The sequence below is a fragment of the Stegostoma tigrinum genome, chromosome 6 (assembly GCF_030684315.1).
Source record: "Stegostoma tigrinum isolate sSteTig4 chromosome 6, sSteTig4.hap1, whole genome shotgun sequence".
Classification (NCBI taxonomy): domain Eukaryota; kingdom Metazoa; phylum Chordata; class Chondrichthyes; order Orectolobiformes; family Stegostomatidae; genus Stegostoma; species Stegostoma tigrinum.
The window spans coordinates 97,750,934-97,769,263 of NC_081359.1; the positions used below are offsets into that span (position 1 = coordinate 97,750,934).

The window sequence follows — 18,330 nt, forward strand, 5'->3', positions numbered from 1 at the left end:
CCCATCTGGTTCACTCATGTCCTTTAGCGAAGGAAACTGCAATCCTTACCCAGTCAGGCCTACATGTGACTCCAGGCCCACAACAATGCAGCTGACTCTTAACTGCCTTTTGGGTAATTAGGGATGGGCAATAAATGCTGCCTGGCCAGCGACACCCTCATCCCATTAATGCATAAAGAAGAAAAAATCTGAAACTAGGTTCCTCAATCTAAACAAAGGAACCTACAAAGATATGAGGAGATTATTTGGCTGCAATAGAGTGGGTAACTTAATTGCAAGTCATGAGAGAGTGGAGTGGCATGCTTTGGTTTTATAAATCCATACTGTGTCTGAATTAAATCCACCTCTCCAAATGCCTGTTGAGTTTTTTTTTTCTGATGAAGAATAACAAAACCTTATCCACCATTGTTATATGACTAAGTGAACAGCATTTGTTAGGCGTGTCCTTACATCCTTTCTTGAATAAGGGCATCACATCAATCTCTACACCCACAGCAACCCGAGACGCAAGCCACCTACAGAAGGTAACCAGTCTATCCAAAACATAGCCAGTGTTTCCAAAAGCTTCCCTTTCAATTTTCACAGAGACAGTAGGAACTGCCAGTTCTATCATTTCTCAAGAAGGGTCTAGACCTGAAATGTCAGCCTTCCTGCTCCTCTGATGCTGTTTGGCCTGCTGAGTTCATCCAGCTCTACACCTTGTTACCTCTTTCAATATTCACATTATCTGTTGCCTCCACTATCACTGCTTATCCTGCTGTTTTGTCAGAGTCCTCTTCTTAAGAAAGCACTGATTCAAAGAACTTATTAAGTGTTCCAACCTCGCCTTGCTTCCAAGCATATGTCACCTAGTCAGGAATGTGCTTAAATAGTCAATCTAGAGACAATGAATATGCAACTTAAGATTTCAAGAGGAGACAAGCTGAGATCAGCAAAGCAGCACACAAATAGAAATCTGCTCCAAGTAACAGCATGAATGCACACTTGGAAGCAGACTGGTTAACCTCCAGCTGCTATCGGAAGAGAGGTGCATTTGAAGTGAGAATTGAAAACAATGGTGTAGTGACTGGAAACAGGTGGATCTTACTGACAAGATCCTTGATTGACCCCAGTTAACAACCCCAATCAGGAAGCCCTGTCTTCTCAGTTTAAGGGACTAACTCCAAGCTGGATGGTCACAATCAATGTGCTGTGGAGGATGAAGCTCTATCTGTTGCGAAAAAAATATCAACAGGGGAATTAGAATTTCCTTAGTTCAGGGGTGTAACTCTGAGCTGAGTGGCCACAGCCAGACTACTGTGCACAAGTAAATAAAGGGTGACTTGGTAACCGGATACTGGCTTCCATGCAGTTTTTTTCAAATGCCATCAGCCTTCCCAACATGCAATTAATGGAAATTTCAGCTTATCCTGTATTAAATGTTGGATAAGCACTATGACAGTGTAGTCAAAGGAAGTGGTGGTGAGGTAGAGCAGGGTGTCAGCAGCATCTATGTGAAAACTAACACTGTATTTTCAAATACTGTCAATAAGGAAAATAGATAAGAAATGAGGGCTAAAGGATAGATTTTGCACGCACCACAAGTACAAATAGCAGCAGAAACTGCAGCCATTACATGAAGAATAATGATGAGAGAAAGTTCTTTGTAACAAGCCCTTTGTACGTCATTTTGATGAGAGGCATTGCAGTATTGTAATGGAGTAGAAACCCTTTTAATAAGAGAATGTGGGTACCATGGGTTAGGTCAGCATTTATTGCCCAAGCCCAAATGATTTGGCATACTTAAAGGATCTGAACCTGTGAAGTCTGGGAAAACAAAACTATAACACATGAACTGAATCAAGACAACTCAACGCCTCTCTACTGTCACCAAATCTCACACTGGTCATTTCTCTGACTCCCCTGGCATCTTCTCATTGCATCACCTTGTATGTCTTTCACCTCTCTTGGAAATATGCTTGAAAATTCTTTTAGTACGGCAAAAATCTAATAAGACACCAAAGTAGACTCATGTAAACAGAAAATGTAACACGGTCCAACTTTTGGGACTCCCAAAAAATTTATACTTCAGATACCATTGAAAACTGACACTCACCTCTATTTTTTTGTTTTCTAGAGGTAGTGAAACAATAAAGTTCAAACCACATTTATATACTGAATGTAACTGGAACAAAACGCTTTCATCATGCAATGAAGTGACAAATAAAATAAAATCCTACTCCATCATGGAGGCTTCTTTGGTCTCCAAAATATGGTCAGTCAAAATCCATGGCATAGACATCTCAATCGGAAACTGGATTCTTCTGCCCATTGTCAGTTCAAGGAAGAATTCTCTGAACCAAAGTTGAGACAGATCGCAGCAATGCTGAAGAGTTTCTTAAGAAAAAATTCAAAGACAAATCACCAAATAGAGCTAAACCTGCAAAAATAGAAAACTTACAAATTTATGATTAGAAATAGTCATAACACACTTATAGTGCACTCATTTTCAAAAACGACATACTCAAGATTGCGAAATCTGAAGAGTACAACTGTCCTTGTTTGTGACACCATGTTAACACCAAAAGAAAATATACTAGGATTGTTGGTTTAAAAATCACTACAGAATGGCAGGCTCTTCCTAGTGTGATGTGCTAGGTCCACAGTTGCTCACAATCCGTGCAGCCAACTGTAATATTTCCAAATCTGCTAATGACAAATCTGCTGACAGCTAGGAGACAGCACAAGTTGTGACGAGGACGCAAGATGGCTTCAAAGGGGCTATAAGTGAATGGGCTAAAATGTGCCAGACAGAACAGAATGTGAATAAGAGTGAGGCTATCCTTTCCACTAAAGTAAAACAGAAAGACAATATTTCTTAATTAGTGAAAGGATGGAAAAGGTCCCCAAAGGATCCAGGGTGTCCTTGCTCATGAATCAGAAAGATGCAACAAGTAATTAGGAAGGTAAATGGTTATGTCAGCCTTTAACACAAGGCGGTGGATTTGAGTAAACTGCAACTTGATACTATTGTACAAATCTGCTGGAACCTCATCTGGTATAGAATCCTGGACTCACATCTAAGACAGGACATGTTTACAAAGACGAAGTGCAATGGAGATGCACTTGACTAATCTCTAGGACGGTCTTATCAAGAAAGATCAAATAAACTGTAGAGTTTAAGTATTTGCTCGACTTTCAAAATATGAGAGGCACCCTAATTGAAACACAAATTCTCACAAGACCAACAGGGTTGTTATAGTAGATAAGCTGTTTTCAATGACTGGTGAGTCTCTTATCAGGGGGCAAAATCATAATATAGAATGTGTCATTTAGGGCAGAGACAAGGAGGAATTTCATCACTTGGAAAGTGGGGAATCTTTAGAATGCGCTACCACAGTGGGCTGCGAGGTTCGTTGAGCATGTCCACGACAGAAATCAATATATTTCTGTAAACTAATTACTTCAAAGCATTTGGAGGCTGTGTGTGAAAATGGCATCAAGGTAGATGACCAGCTACAATCCAGCTGAGTGGCAGAACAGGCTAGATGGGCTGAATAGCCCACTTGTGTTCTTGAGAGGCACCAAGCTAAGAACTCTACTTCAAACAAAGATTATTTTGTATATCATTTGCATATCTGTACTAAAGTTCTACTAAGTGAAGCATTGAGAACCTAATATGAATTAAAAACAGAATCTTTACAATGTTTATCACCAGACTTTATAAAGCTCATGCTGTTATATGCAAAATGTTTTTCAAATAGCCATTGTAAATTATGATCACGTTTATGCTGAAGGATAACAGTCAATTCCAAAATTTGTATGCATAAAAGCAAACGTGTATGTATTTACACAGAATCCCTATATCATGAAAGCAGGCCATTTGAGCCATCAAGTTCACTCCGACTCTCCATAGAGCATCCCACCCATAGCCCTCATTTCCCATGCTAATCCACCGAGCCTGCACATCCCTGGACTCTATGGGCAATTAAGCATCACCAATCCAACTAATCTGCACATCTTTGGACTGTTGGAGGAAACAGGAACACTTGGAGGAAACCCACACAAGCAGGGCGAGAATGTGCAAATTCTACACAGTCGCTCAAGGGTGGAAGCGAACCTGGCTCTCTGGCACTTTTGAGGCATTTCCCAGACTTACATTTGCAGTTTTCTAAACTCTGGGTATGGTTGATCAGAAGAGGAATGCAGATACGCAGTAGTTACAAGATACTATTCCACGTCCACGTTATGTTATACCAAAATGCAAATGAAAGTGAAAGCACAGTCACTAATTCTAACAGAAATATCACCCACGTGCAACAATCTGACCAAGGCCAGCACATTTTGTGCAGCCACATGGCAAATACAGTAAAATGTGGATAAATGTGAGGTCATCTACTTTGGGAGCAAAGTTAGGAAGGCTGTTTATGAAGGCTACTGAGTAAGTACACCCAGTTGTTAAAGATGAGCATGCAAGTGTAGCAGGCATCAAGGCAGCAAATGACATGCTGGCGTTCATGGTAAGAGGTTTCAAGTAGGAACAGGAATGTCTTGCTGCAATTATACAAGGCCTCGGTGAGACCACATTTGGAGTGTTGGGGGCAGTTTCGGTCTCTTTTTCTGAGGAAAGATTTGTTCTTATTCGTTCATGGAACCTGGGCAGCGTTGGCTGCAATAGGATTAGAGTTAGGGTTTATTGTCCATCCCTAGCTGCCCTTAAGGTAGTGGTGAGCTACCTCTTCATCTGCTGCAGTTCATATGCTGTAGGTAGACCCACATGCCATTAAGGAGGAAATACAAAGATTTTGACGAAGCAACAGTGAAAGAACGATGCTACATTTCTGAGTCAGGATGGTGAGTGCCTTAGAAGTAACTTGCAGCTGTTGGTGTACCCATGTGTCTGCTGCACTTGTCCTTGTAGTTGGAGGTGGTCATGGGTACTAACGATTCTGGTGAATTTCTGCAGTGCACCTTGTAGATAATACGCTATGCTGCTACTGAGCATTGACTGAGGAGGGAGTGGGTGCTTGAGGATGTGGTGCCAATCAAGCTTTGTCATTGCGTGTTACTGATGCTACCCTCATGCAGGCAAATAAAAACTGTTAATTTGTATCATCAGTTTACGAAGCACTAAGTTATATAGTCCAAGTGTTTACGTGGATTAAATGATAATTTAGCGAAGGCGTAGAAGCCTGGTCAGAATTCCCATGTCTGATCTTTAGCCAAATGCTTTCTTTGGAATGTTCATCTGTGTAGGCTGTAAGGGAAGGGGCAGGAGCAGGAGCAGCGTTAGCTGGCGTGCCCTTTTTTTTTAGTGAATAGTCTGCTGGTAGTTGTTATCAGACTTGCAAGAAGTGTGATTATCTGGATATGGTACTGGAGAACTGTCAGCAACTGTAGGACTATTTTGCAGTGCAGAGAAGAGAGCAAAAAGCACATCATTTAAATATTAACATTTCTTTCTTCAAGATGAATTACGTTTCTAAATACGTTAACCCAAAGTGCCAAGTTTTGACATACAAGATGATCGGAGGATTAGATAGGGTGGACAGTGAGAGCCTTTTTCCTCTGACACTGATGGCTAGCACGAGGGGACCTGGCTTTAAATTGAGGGGTGATAGATATAGGACACAGGTCAGAGAGAGGTTCTTTACTGAGAGAGTAGTAAGGGCTGGAATGTGTAGTAGTAGTGGAATGCCCTGCCTGCAACAGTAGCAGGTCACTGGTTAAACATATGGACTATAATGGAATAGTGTAGGTTAGATGGGCTTCAGATTGGTTTCAATGGTCGGCACAACACCGAGGGCCGAAGGGCCTGTACTGTGCTGTCATGTTCTATAAATGGCAGTATTCCAACACAATCCTGACCTGTGCTTTGTAGATGGTTGACAGACGTTGGGGAGTTAGGTGAGTTACTTGCTGCAAGATTCCCAGTCTCTAGCCTGCTCTTTTAACCACTACATCAAAATGGCAAGTCCAGTTAAGTTTCTGATTAATGATACCCCCCCCACCCACCCCCCGCCCTCCAGGATGTTAGAAGTGGGGCAGGCAGTGACAATGATGCCATTGAACATTACAAGGTTTGAATGTTTATCATAGGAGATGTCATTGCCTGGCATTTGTGTGGCACAAATGTTGCTTCCCGCTTGTCACCCCAAGCCAGGATACTGTCCAGATCTTGCTGCATTTGAACATGGATTGCTTTGATATCTAACGTTATCGTGAATGGTGCGAAATTATCAGTGAAAATCCATACTTCTGGCTTGATGATAGAGGGACAGTCATTGATGAAGCAGTTGAAGATGACTGGGTGCAGGACAACACCAAGGATCTCCTGCAGAGATGTCCTGGAGCTGATATCACTGACCTCCAACAACCACAACCACCATACAGGGAGTGCAGCGAAAGTTTAACAGAGTGATTCCCTGGATGTCAGTAGTCAAGTATGAAGTGAACTTGAATCGGTGAGGATTATATTTGCTGGAATTCAGTAGAATGAGGGAGATCTCTTAGAAACCTATAAAATTCTAACAGTACTAGTCGGGTAGATTCAGTAAGGAAGTTCCTAATGATAGGGAGTGCAGGATTAAGGGTCACAATCTAAGGTTAAAGGGTAAACCATTTAGGTTTAAAAAGTTATTACAACAGCCTCATATTCACAGTTTTGTGAAAAAAACAGAAAATTAATTATCGCCTGTTTGGGTAATGTATTTTCCCTTTCCTATTTATTAAACAGCAATAGATCATAGCATCATAGATTCCTGACAGTATGGAATCCAGTTCTTCATCCCAACAAATCCACATTGACCCTCAGAGCATCCCACCCAGACCCATCCCCATAACCTACCTCAACTAGACATCTCCTAACACTGTGGGCAATTTAGATTGGCCAATCCATCGAGCCTGCACATCTTCAGACTGGGGGAAGAAACTGGAGCACCTAGAGGAAACCAGTGTTCCTGGCGCGGTGAGGCAGTAGTGCTAAGTGCTGTGCCACTGCGCCACCCCAATTACACAGCTCATTCTACAGCTGCCTCAGTTCTAATAATTTAATTATTCTAAAATAATTAACCTGAAAAAATCTGAAAGCTTACAACCAAGGAATAACATTTACCCAATGAGGAGTACCACAGGTCGTCTGTTTACAAGTTGTGGGTTTAGGAGGGTGGAAATCTAAGATTGAAAATCAGGAGCATAAGGCAGCATTGCAAGTCAGCTATTTTGACAATGATAACCAGAAGCAAACAGAGAGGGACAGAACATACAAGCACAAGAAAAAGGCGACAAAAGGGACAAAAGGGAACAAAGGGTAATGCGATGAAATTAATGGTCATTTACTTGATGAAGTGTGGTATTCGTAGTAAAATAAACAAATTAATGGCACAATTTAAGGTAATGGGTATGATTTTACAGCCATTATGGGGAAATGGTTACAAGGAAATCAAAGCTGGGAAATGAATATTTAGGGTTATGTGTCCTTTTGAAAGGATAAGAAGGAAGTGAAGTTTGATGGGGCGGCTTTGTTAGAATGAGATGGAATTAGGACATTAGCAAGAAATAATCATGGAACAGATGATATAGAATCCATAAGGGTGCAGTTAAGAAAATAACATCCAAGATAATCCCAAGATATACAAAGGCAAGAGTAGGGCCCATTAGGGACCATGGGAGAAATGTGTGTGGTGTTCCGGAGGACACTGGTAGCGTGTTCACATCTGTCCTTACTCAGGTGGAAGGGGATGTAGGCACAGATTTCGGGAAGATGGACCAAGAGGTTCTTGATCAGATTGACATGACGGAATGAGGTGGAATTGGAGGTTATGGCAGCCTTACAAGTGGACAGGTTCCCAGCTCAAGATGAGTTGTATCCCAGACTGCAGTGGGAGACAAAGGGAGGAAATCACAGGGGCCCTAACCCAAATTTTCATTCCCTTCTGCATCCAAGGGAGTTGCCAGATGACAGGAGGACAGCTAAAGAAGGGTAGTAAAGTTAAACCAATAATTTACAGACAAGTCAGTCTCACAGCTGTGGTATGGAAACAAATGGTGAAAATTGTGAGAGAATTAATCTCCATTTAGAGAGAGAATATGGGTCTGTCTACAAGTCCTTGAAGGCTGCAGGAAAGATTAATTAGGGTAATTAAGAAGGCATATAGGACATACACATGTGTGTGTCATGGCAGAGATAAACAACAGGGAGGTTATACTGAAAATGTGGTCAGAACTTGTGGCTAGGCCACTGCTGGGGCATTGTGTGCAGTTCTTGTCAGCACACTATAGAAGGATAAGACTGCACTGGAGAGGCTGCAGAGAAAATTCACCAGAATAGAGCAGTTTAGCTTTGAAAGAGGTTGGATAAGCTCAGGTTTTTTTCTTAAGCAGCAGAGAAGGCAGACAGAAAACCCAATAGAAGCACTTAACAGTATGATGGTCATGGACAGGATGGACCAAAAAAACAGCTGTTTCCCTTAACTGAAGGCTCTGTTCAAAAGGGGAACACTTTTAAAGTGGAAAGCAGGAGGTTTAAAGGGTATTGAGGAACTCCTTGTTTACCCAAAGGATGGTGGTGGGTCTGGAATGCATTGCACAGGAGGGTAGTAGAGCTGGATAACCTCATAACCTTTAAAAAGTGCTTGAATGAGCACTTTAAATGTCATAACATTCAAGGATATGGGTCTAGCACTGAAAAGAAAGACTAGCACAGATTTACACAAGTTTTGGTAGCACAAACTCAATAGCATGAACTGCCTCCTCTAAACGGCATCATTCTATGAATAGAGGGAAGAGACACTGGTGACAGTAGTCCAAATGGCCCCTAACAGAAGCTGTTCTGTACAATAGTGTGTAAATCTGAAGATCATGAAATCATGTAAAAATAGCAGTATATTAAATAAAAGCGACTTCAATCTTTATATAGATAGGAAAATTAAATGGACAGAAGTGACGAAAGGGAGAATTCAGAGTGAGTACTGTCTGGACAGTTTCCCAAAACAGTACGTTGTTGAACCAATCAGGGATCAGACTATTCTAGATCCAGAAATGTATGATAAGGGAGGTTAAATAGATTATTGCACAGTAAAAGATACCCTTGGGAACAGTAACCCTGACATTGTAGAATTCAGCATTCAGTTTGAGAGGGAGCAACTTGGGTCAGAAACAACTGTACAAAACCGAAATGAGATTTAAAGGCCAATTAAAGATAAGCAAGAAAAATCAAGAGGGAGAAAATAAACTGAAGCCAAACTAGCAACTAACAAAGACAGACAGCAACAGCTTCTTCAAATACATCTAAAAAGAAAAAAGAGGCAACAGTGAATATCGGACTCATGCAGAACAAGGCTGTGGAATTAATCACGGGGGCCCAGGAAATGACAGAGGAGTTGAATGAATACTCGGTATCAGTATTGGTGGTGGAAGAAAGTAATAGCTTTCCCAATACAAAATAATGAAGGGACTTGGTGGAGGGGAGGCGTGAAGGCAGAGGAAGAGAAGAAAAAATAAACACAGTAACAATCAGTAGAAGTCCTTTGTGCCTGATGGGTTGCATCATAGGCTTTTAATGGAAGTTGTTATAGTGACAGTGGATGCACTAGTAGTCATCTTCCAAGAAACCTTAGAATCTGGAAAAAAACCTTGCGGCATCTTTATTCAAAAAAGAGAGAACCAAAAAAAGGGTACTGTAGGCTAGTGAAAATGTCTGTTCTTATGAAAATGTTAAAGTCTTTTATAAAGAATGCAACTGCAGAACATTTAGCAATCCACAATAAAATCAAGCAGAGTCAGCATGATTTCATGAAGAGGAAATCATACCTCACAACCTTTAAAGAGGTAACAAGCAGGATAGATAAAGGGGAACCGGTACATACAACATATCTGAATTTCCACAAGGTTTCAATATGGTTCCATACAGAAAACTACTAAATCAGATAAGAGTCCATAGTATTAAGAGTAGTATGTTGTCATGGATATGGATTTCACTATTAATAGAAGCCAGAGAGTTTGGATAAAGGGGGCATTTCAGATTTGCAACCTGTAACTAGTAGAATACAAAAACAAAGTTGCTGGAAAAGCTTAGCAGGTCTGGCAGCATCGGTGAAGGAGAAAACAGAGGAGTTAACGTTTCAGGTCCGGTGACCTTCCTCTGAACTAGTAGAATGCCACAGATATCAGTGCTGGAAGCACAACTGTTTACAATATATATCTCTAACTTGGACAACACAAGTCAATATACGATCACCAAGTTTGGGGATGACACAAGGAATCTTCAGAGGGATACAAGCAGGTTAAGTGAATGGGCAAAAGTTTGGCAGATGAAAATATCAGGTTATACACACATTGGCAGGAAAAAGAGGAGATAAATATTATTGAAATGGGGAAAGACTACAGATAGCTACCGAACAGAAGGATTTCAGGATCCCAGTGCATGAATCACAAGAAGCTAGCATCCAGTTTCATCATATAATAAGAAAGGTAAATGGAATAGTGGCCTTTATAACAAAGTGAAGAGAGTATAAAAACAGGGAGTTTGTATTAAAACTCTGAGGAGCTAATTTGGCCACAGCTGGAGAACTGCAAACTGTTGCATTCCCCTTAGATAAACCAAGATATTCTACTATTGGAGGTAGTCCAGAGAAGGTTTGCTACCTTAACCCTCGGCGGGGAGGGGTTGGGGGGGGGGGGGGGGATTGATTAGGTTGGGTTTGTATTTATTGAAGTTCAGGAGAATGATAGGTAACCTTACTGAAACATACAAAGATTCCTAGAACAGGGTAGGTGTGAAGTAGCTGTTTCCCTTTGTGAGTGTTTCAGATCATATGGCATAATCTCAGTGTAAGAAGTCACTCAATTCAGAACAGATGACAATTTTCTTTCTCAGAGAGAGTGCAGTGAATCTGTGGAATTGTTTACTACAAAAGGCTAAAAGGCTGGCTTGACAAATAGATTTGAGATTGATTTTTATTGAATAAAGGAATCAAGAGATACAGGAAAAAGGCAGGCAAGTGGAGTTGAAGATTATCAGATTAGTTATCTCATTGAATAGGAGACCAGATATGATGGGCTGAAATGGACAACTTCTGCTCCTGCGTCTTATGCTCTTTGGTCAAGTCTACTGTCAAATAGGTATCACAGTGAGCAAACTAGCTACTGAATCCACTTCTCTCACCATTTTGCAAATGAATAATTTAGTTTCAATGCAGTAACTTTGCTTCAAACAGTTATTTGATTTTGCAGCTACATCTTGGATAAGCTTTGTTTTAATTCATTGACTTGTTGTGGGCACCAATGGGTGCACCAGCATTTACTGTCCGTCTCCAATTGCATCTGAGGAGATAGTGATGATCTGACTTCTTTCAAAGATTTATGTGTACACCCACAGTTCTGTTAGGTAAGGGAGTCCAGACTTTTCACACGACAAATGCAGAAGTATAACAAGTCTTCCAACTCAGGTTGCTGCATCACTCGGGGAGGAACTTGCAGATGGTGGGGTTTCTACTCTCTACGTCTAGGTTGAAAAGGTGAAGACTTTGGAAGGCTGTTGTCAAAGGAGTTTTGGGCGAGTTGTTGCCATGCACACAATGTCAACGTGCATGCTGCTGCCGCGTTATATCAATGACACAGGAAGCGAATGTTGAAATATGGTAACAATTCAAAGAAAAATTCAATTCTATACAATAAAATGAGCTACAGCTTTAATGGGAGTGGGTAGAATTGATCAAAAGAAACAAATGGATTGTTGGCCAAAAAAACTGGTAACGAATAGAATAGGTTCTCTGTAAATAATTTTAAATCTGAAGTAAACCAGTTTATTTTTCCTTCAGCAGATGCAACAAGTGCTGATTTTAAATTGGATAAATCTGAAACTATACATTTGTGAAATAGCCACCCTGTATTCCCTGCAAACCAGTGACAACATTAAAAAAAAGAGGTCGACGAAAGCCTTCAAACCAGCAAGAACTAATCAAATCGGTCTTGTGAAAAAATGACAACAGAATTGTTTTCCCAGATTTCACAAAAGGGCTCACATTATTCCGAATATGGTCTGATCACATACAACCGCAGTAGCATATCTCTGGTCTTGTATTCTAGTCCTTTTGAAATGAATGTTAATATAGCACTTGCCATCCTAACTGCCAAACCATCATCTCTCAAACCATCCACAACTTCATCACCTCAGGTGATCTCCCACCCACAGCCTCCAACCTCATTGTTCCCCAACCCTGCACCGCCCACTTCTATCTCCTTCCCAAAATCCACAAACCTGCCTGCCCTGGTCGACCCATTGTCTCCGCCTGCTCCTGCCCCACCAAACTCATCTCCACCTACCTGGACTCCATTTTCTCCCCCGTGGTCCAGGAACTCCCCAGTTACATCCGTGACACCACCCACGCCCTCCACCTCCTCCAGAACTTCCAATTCCCGGGTCCCCAACACCTCATTTTTACCAGGGACGTCCAGTCCCTACACACCTGCATTCCCTAAACAGATGGCCCAAAGGCCCTCCGCTTCTTCCTGTCCCACAGGCCCAACCAGTCCCCCTCCAGTGACACCCTTCATCCGCTTAACCAAACTAGTCCTCACCCTCAACAACTTCTCTTTCAATCCCCCCACTTCCTACAGTCAAAGGGGGTGGCCATGGGTACCCACATGGGGCCCACGTTTTGCCTGCCTCTTTGTAGGTTACGTGGAACAATCCCCCTTCCGCACCTACACTGGCCCTACACCCCACCTCTTCTTCCGTTACATTGATGACTGTATCGGCGCTGCCTTGTGCTCTCACGAGGAGCACCATCAGTTCATCCACTTCACCAACACCTTCCACCCAAACCTTAAGTTCACCTGGGCTTTCTCTTAACACCTCCCTCACCTTTCTGGACCTCTCTATCTCCACCTCGTGCAAGTATCCTAGAAACAGATATCCATTTCAAGCCCACGGCTCCCACAGCTACATGGAATACACCTCCTCCCACCCACCTTCCTGCAAAAATGCCATCGCCTATTCCCAATTCCTTCGCCTCCACCATAGCTGCTCCCAGGATGAGGCATTCCACTCTCAAACATCTCAGATGTCCTCGTTTTTCAAGGACCGCAACATCCCCTCGACAGTGGTCGAGAACACCCTCGGCTGTGTCTCCCGCATTTCCCACAACTCATCCCTCATACCCCGTCCCCGCAATAACAACCAAAAATAAAAAACCCCTTATCCTCACGTACCACACCACCAACCTCAAGTTACAACGCATCATCTTCCAACACTTCCACCATCTACAATCCGACCCTACCACCAAAGACATTTTTCCATCCCCACCCTTGTCTGCCTTCCAGACAGACCACTCTCTCCGTGAGTCCCTTGTCCGCTACACACTCCTCTCCAACGCCACCACACCCGGCACTTTCCCCTGCAACTGCAGGAAGTGCTACACCTGCCCCACACCTCCTCCCTCACCCACATTCCAGGCCCCAAGATGACTTTCCACATCAAGCAGATGTTCACCTGCACATCTGCCAATGTGGCATACTGCAGCCGCTGTACCCGTTGTGGCCTCCTCTATATCAGGGAAAACCAAGCAGAGGCTCGAGGACTGCTTTGCAGAACACCGACACTCAGTTTGCAATAAACAACTGTACCTCCCAGTCGCGAACCATTTTAACTCCCCCTCCCATTCCTTAGATGACATGTCCATCCTGGGCCTCCTGCAGTGCCACAACGATGTCACCCAAAGGTTGCAGGAACAGCAACTCATATTCCGCTTAGGAACCCTGCAGCCCAATGGTATCAATGTGGATTTCACAAGCTTCAAAATCTCCCCTCCCCCCACTGCATCCCAAAACCAGCCCAGCTCATCCCCACCTCCCTAACCTGTTTTTCCTCTCACCTATTCCCTCCTCCCACCTCAAACTGCACCCCCAATTCCTACCTACTAACCTCATTCCTCCCCGGACTGACCTATCTCCTCCCTACCTACACTCACCTTTACTGGCTCCATCCCCGCCTCTGACTTGTCTGTCTCCTCTCCACCTATCTTCTCCTCTATCCATCTTCGATCCGTCTCCTCCTCTCTCGCTATTTATTTCAGAGTCCCCTTCCCCTCCTTCATTTCTGATGAAGGGTCTAGGCCCGAAACATCAGCATTCCTGCCCCTCAGATGCTGCTTGGCCTGCTGTACATCCAGCTCTACACCTTGTTATCTCTATGCCAAATGATCCTGCATGTTAATCTTAAGAGAATTGTGAACCACAACTCCCAAGTCCGTGTGTTTCAGATTTCCAAAGGCTACCTCGGTCACTAATTTCTTTTAGGGAAGGATTCAACCATCTTTGCTGGTCTGGTCCACACATGACTCCAGACCCACTGCAATAAGGTTGACTCTTAACTACCATCTGGACAATTGGGGATAGGCAATGAATGTTGGCCTGGCCAGTGATACCCACATCCTGCCAACTAATAGAGAAGAAAATTTGGGATTTTGCATATTTCCTTTAAACTCTTCAACTTTTTTGTTGATTCTAGAAATAGCAGGTCTTGATTTCCAGAGATGGAGTGGAGAAATGAAGTCAGTCAGAGAGTCGAGTTGAGGTCAAAGATCAGTCATGACCCTTCTGAAAGGTTTAAGAGGTTGTACAGTCTACTCCAGCTCCTTTACCAGAGGGATTTTATGCTGGAATACCAAAAATTTTAAAATGGGCTTTTATTTGTTAAAACTAAAATGTGAATATCCATTCAGTGAGTGTGCAACTAAAATATTTGCTTTACCTTCACATTCCTCCACAAACAGGTTTAAGAATAAATAAAAGCATCTCTAACCGTGTACGGTCAAAATGCAAGTCTGCCCCATCACACTGTCTCTTGTGGAAGCGAGTTCTTACCACTGAAATTGAGTAAATGAGTGTAGAAGAATGAATGCCGGTGAAATTCTTCTATCGCCAAAATGGTGGGGCCCTCAAGACTACTTCTCAAGGTTTTCTTTGCGCCACTTTTGTCAGCAATGAGGGACTCTAGCATAGTTCTAACCATGTAGAGCTACAACAACAGGAAACGTAAAACAAAACAAAAAGAAAAAAGTAAAGGGCACATTAGTCATTATGAATTTATTGGGAGAAAGCCTAACTGTTCCACCACTGGGGATAATTCCTAGTAAATCAGAGTTATTTCTGCCACAACAACCTATTTTGATATAAAACCAGAACTGGAAATAATCGATGTTTTAAGTAAACACGATATCATATTCCCACATTGCCATTACAGAAAGCGTGTTTACCATTTAAAACAAAGACAGTAGCTAAGTTGGAACAATCCTCTTGAAATTCAACTTAATTTTGTGTTTCTCTATTACGGAATTTTGAATCTTTAAACGATGGAACAATTTGACTTTCTTTCAGCAAAGAAAGATAGGCTTTATTCTTACCACCAAAATTTAAAATGGTTGGATAAATGTAGGACCGCCTCAGAAAAGTGTTGATCGCAATGAGTGTTTTGTCCAGTCCCAGAGATTTTAGTTGCTTCGCTAGCTCTCCAGATAGCAATGATTCTGCCATGGTGCGCACCATATACAACTAAAGCCAGTTGGCAAGAGTGGACATTAAGAGTTAGGAAGAAAAGCAGAGTGAGAGCTTGGTTAAGTAGCAACAGAAAAGAATTTGGTTAATAAGTTAGGACTACCATTTTCCACAGTGTTACCATAGCAAGCAACTTAAGTTACATTTAAAAGGACAGTATTGCTTAAAATACAGCAGCCACGGTATGAACGGGATAGTCAGTTAAACTGACAATAGTAGTTGGTTATTCTGGCACTTCTCCTCATCGAGGGACAGAAATTTGATAAGAGCTGTTAAAATACTTATGAAAGCATGCTAAGAGGAAAGAATGGAAAAAGGCCATCTTTGCATTTTCAAGATGCGTGTTGCAGCGGTGAGCAAACTTTCTTAAAAATTCATACGAAATACTTGTTTCTTGTTTAGCTTGTCTAGAAGCCACTGTCAACCATACAGCCTGATCAGAATGTGCCAGGTATAAAGCATGCTAACAAATTTGCATAAAGCACGCGGTGTAATTCTGTAATTGTTGATTTGCAAAAACAAACAAACTGCACAGTAAATGGAAGGAAAGGTAGGAAATAATAACTACTCAAAAAATAACTCTTCAAATTAAAGTTGCCCCCTAAGTTTTTAAAAATAGGTGTAAATCAAGCTACTTCTAACTGCTTCAGTCAAGAGTTTCAATACCAATAACTTGTTGCTTGCAGGAGCTCAAGCAAGGGCATTAACTGGATACAAATTTATATCCTGAAAGTATAAGCAACAATGCTTAGCTTTGCATAACTTCAACTTAAAAATCAATTAGTAAAATATAACATTGTAAAGTTATGAATGAAATATTTTTGTAAGGAATATTTAAAGTAGTTAAAAATTAAGTTTAAACTATTCCTTCTTCACAAATGACAAGGAAATAGAAGGAATCATTGTTATTCAACACACCATATTTTACCATAGTTCTTTTTCAGTGTGTGACATGTGCCTTAAACAGATGATTAAATGAATGGAAGTTTCAAAGCTTTTCTCAAAGCAATAATTTAAATTTATTTTTGAGGCTGACAAAGAAATGATCTTGCTTATAAAACAGATTAGAAAATGGGAATTTACAGGACTTAGAGACACAGTTTAAGATCTGCAAGATCCAAAGTTTTAAAATTACTGTGCAACACTACATGTTTCAAAAGCCTCAATCCTTCAAAGGCAATCTTGAATTGAATGTGGACCTCAATTTCAATTTATAGCTTGGATGTCAAATTAAGTTATTTGAACCAGAGATTATTAAGCAGAAGTTTGCACTGAAGAAACACCTGGGTACTAGATGGTCCAACTGCCCGGGGAGTAACTTTGATCTCAAAACCTCCTCTTGGATCCTTCTCTCCTCGGAGCGCAGGATCATTTGTTGGTTCGTGTCCAACGTCCCAGTCACAAATAGTCTTTCTAATGGCTTGCAAAACACTAGACAGATATAGGACAAAGAAATGTATCAGCATCAGTTCTGCTAACATGTTTTTGTTTGCTTGCCTTATGCAATTGTACAATGGAGAGCAGGAATTATGAAAAAAATTACAGCAACAAACTACACCAAACAATAGACAATATTAGCAAAATATTCTAAATGCTGGAAATCTGAAATGAAAACAGAAAATAACGGAAAAACACAACATGTCTAACAACATCTGCAGAGACAGTATCCAATGACTTTTTCACAGATGCTAAAGTTACATTGGTAAATGTTGGCTCACCAAAATCTGACGGTGGCTGGTACAGACGGCAATGTTCTTGCAAAGTTAGTATCATTATTTACAACACAATAAAGTAAACATCAGCTGTTTCAATATTGCTCATATTTTAATATTATATTGTTTAACAGTCTTTTGATAGGAGGGAAGCTGAATATTGCTTAAAAATATAATGTTGCTGAAACTATTCATCCTGCACAACGACACTGGCAAGAATACCAATGTAAGCGGGGAACAGCATCACATACTATATGAGAACACTGTGTGAACTGATTGGCAAATGGACTGATTGGTACAGACATTGCCATGGAGAATGCAGCAATTAGATACTATGAGAGTTAAGTGCCAAGCAAAATTTCAAAGATTCTGGAATGATTCCTGCAGATTGGAAGCCTGCAAATGTCAACCCACAATTTAAGAGAGGAGCAAAGGCAACACAACAGGAAACCAGAGACCTATCAGCCTTACATCAATAGTCGGGAAAATGCTAGAAATTCTAAAAGGACATGATAAATGGACACTTGGCTAAATATGATCTTACAGGGCATAGTCAACATGCACGCAAAGTTTGACAAACTTGGGAGTTTTTAAATCTTTTCAGGATTAAAGCAACTAAACTGATGGACACTGGATCTACTTGGACTTTCAGAATTATCTTGCTAAGGTTCCCCACAGAACGTTGCTTAGCAAAACTAAGGCATATCATATAAGACATTATTTAGGGAGATGAGTCATTCTTACATTGGCAGACTGGCAAAGGTGAGGTACTTGGAACAGCCCCAGCTGCTCACAACGTATATCAATAATTTGGAGGTGCAGATCAAATGCAATACCTCCAGATTCGCAGATGATACAAAGATAAACAGAAATGTAAACTGAGGAAAATGTACGACATTTTCGGGGGATAATAATAGGCTTAGCTGTTGGGCAAAATAATGGTAGATGGAATGTAGAAAAATGTGAGGCTATCCAATTTGGTGAAACTGATATGCAGAGCATTTCTCGTAAACTTGGAAAGCACCACATTGCAAAAGGACTTGGATCTCATCAATACGTGAGTGAAGGCTAACATGCAAGTGCA

General features: G+C 41.4%; 1 protein-coding gene across 2 annotated transcripts in view; it reads right to left on the bottom strand.

Moving 5' to 3' along the window:
• cyfip1 (cytoplasmic FMR1 interacting protein 1) overlaps positions 1-18,330 on the bottom strand; it is a 186,666-nt gene that overhangs the window by 94,287 nt on the left and 74,049 nt on the right. Inside the window, exons 15-17 of one of the 2 annotated variants that reach the window (XM_048532857.2) lie at positions 16,818-16,965; positions 14,845-14,998; positions 2,220-2,376 (exon numbers count right to left, since the gene is read on the bottom strand). In XM_048532857.2, the coding sequence (XP_048388814.1) occupies positions 2,220-2,376; positions 14,845-14,998; positions 16,818-16,965 (459 nt within the window). Of the gene's footprint in view, positions 1-2,219; positions 2,377-14,844; positions 14,999-15,383; positions 15,532-16,817; positions 16,966-18,330 lie in introns of both variants that reach the window. The other variant, XM_048532858.2, reaches the window with a different exon arrangement.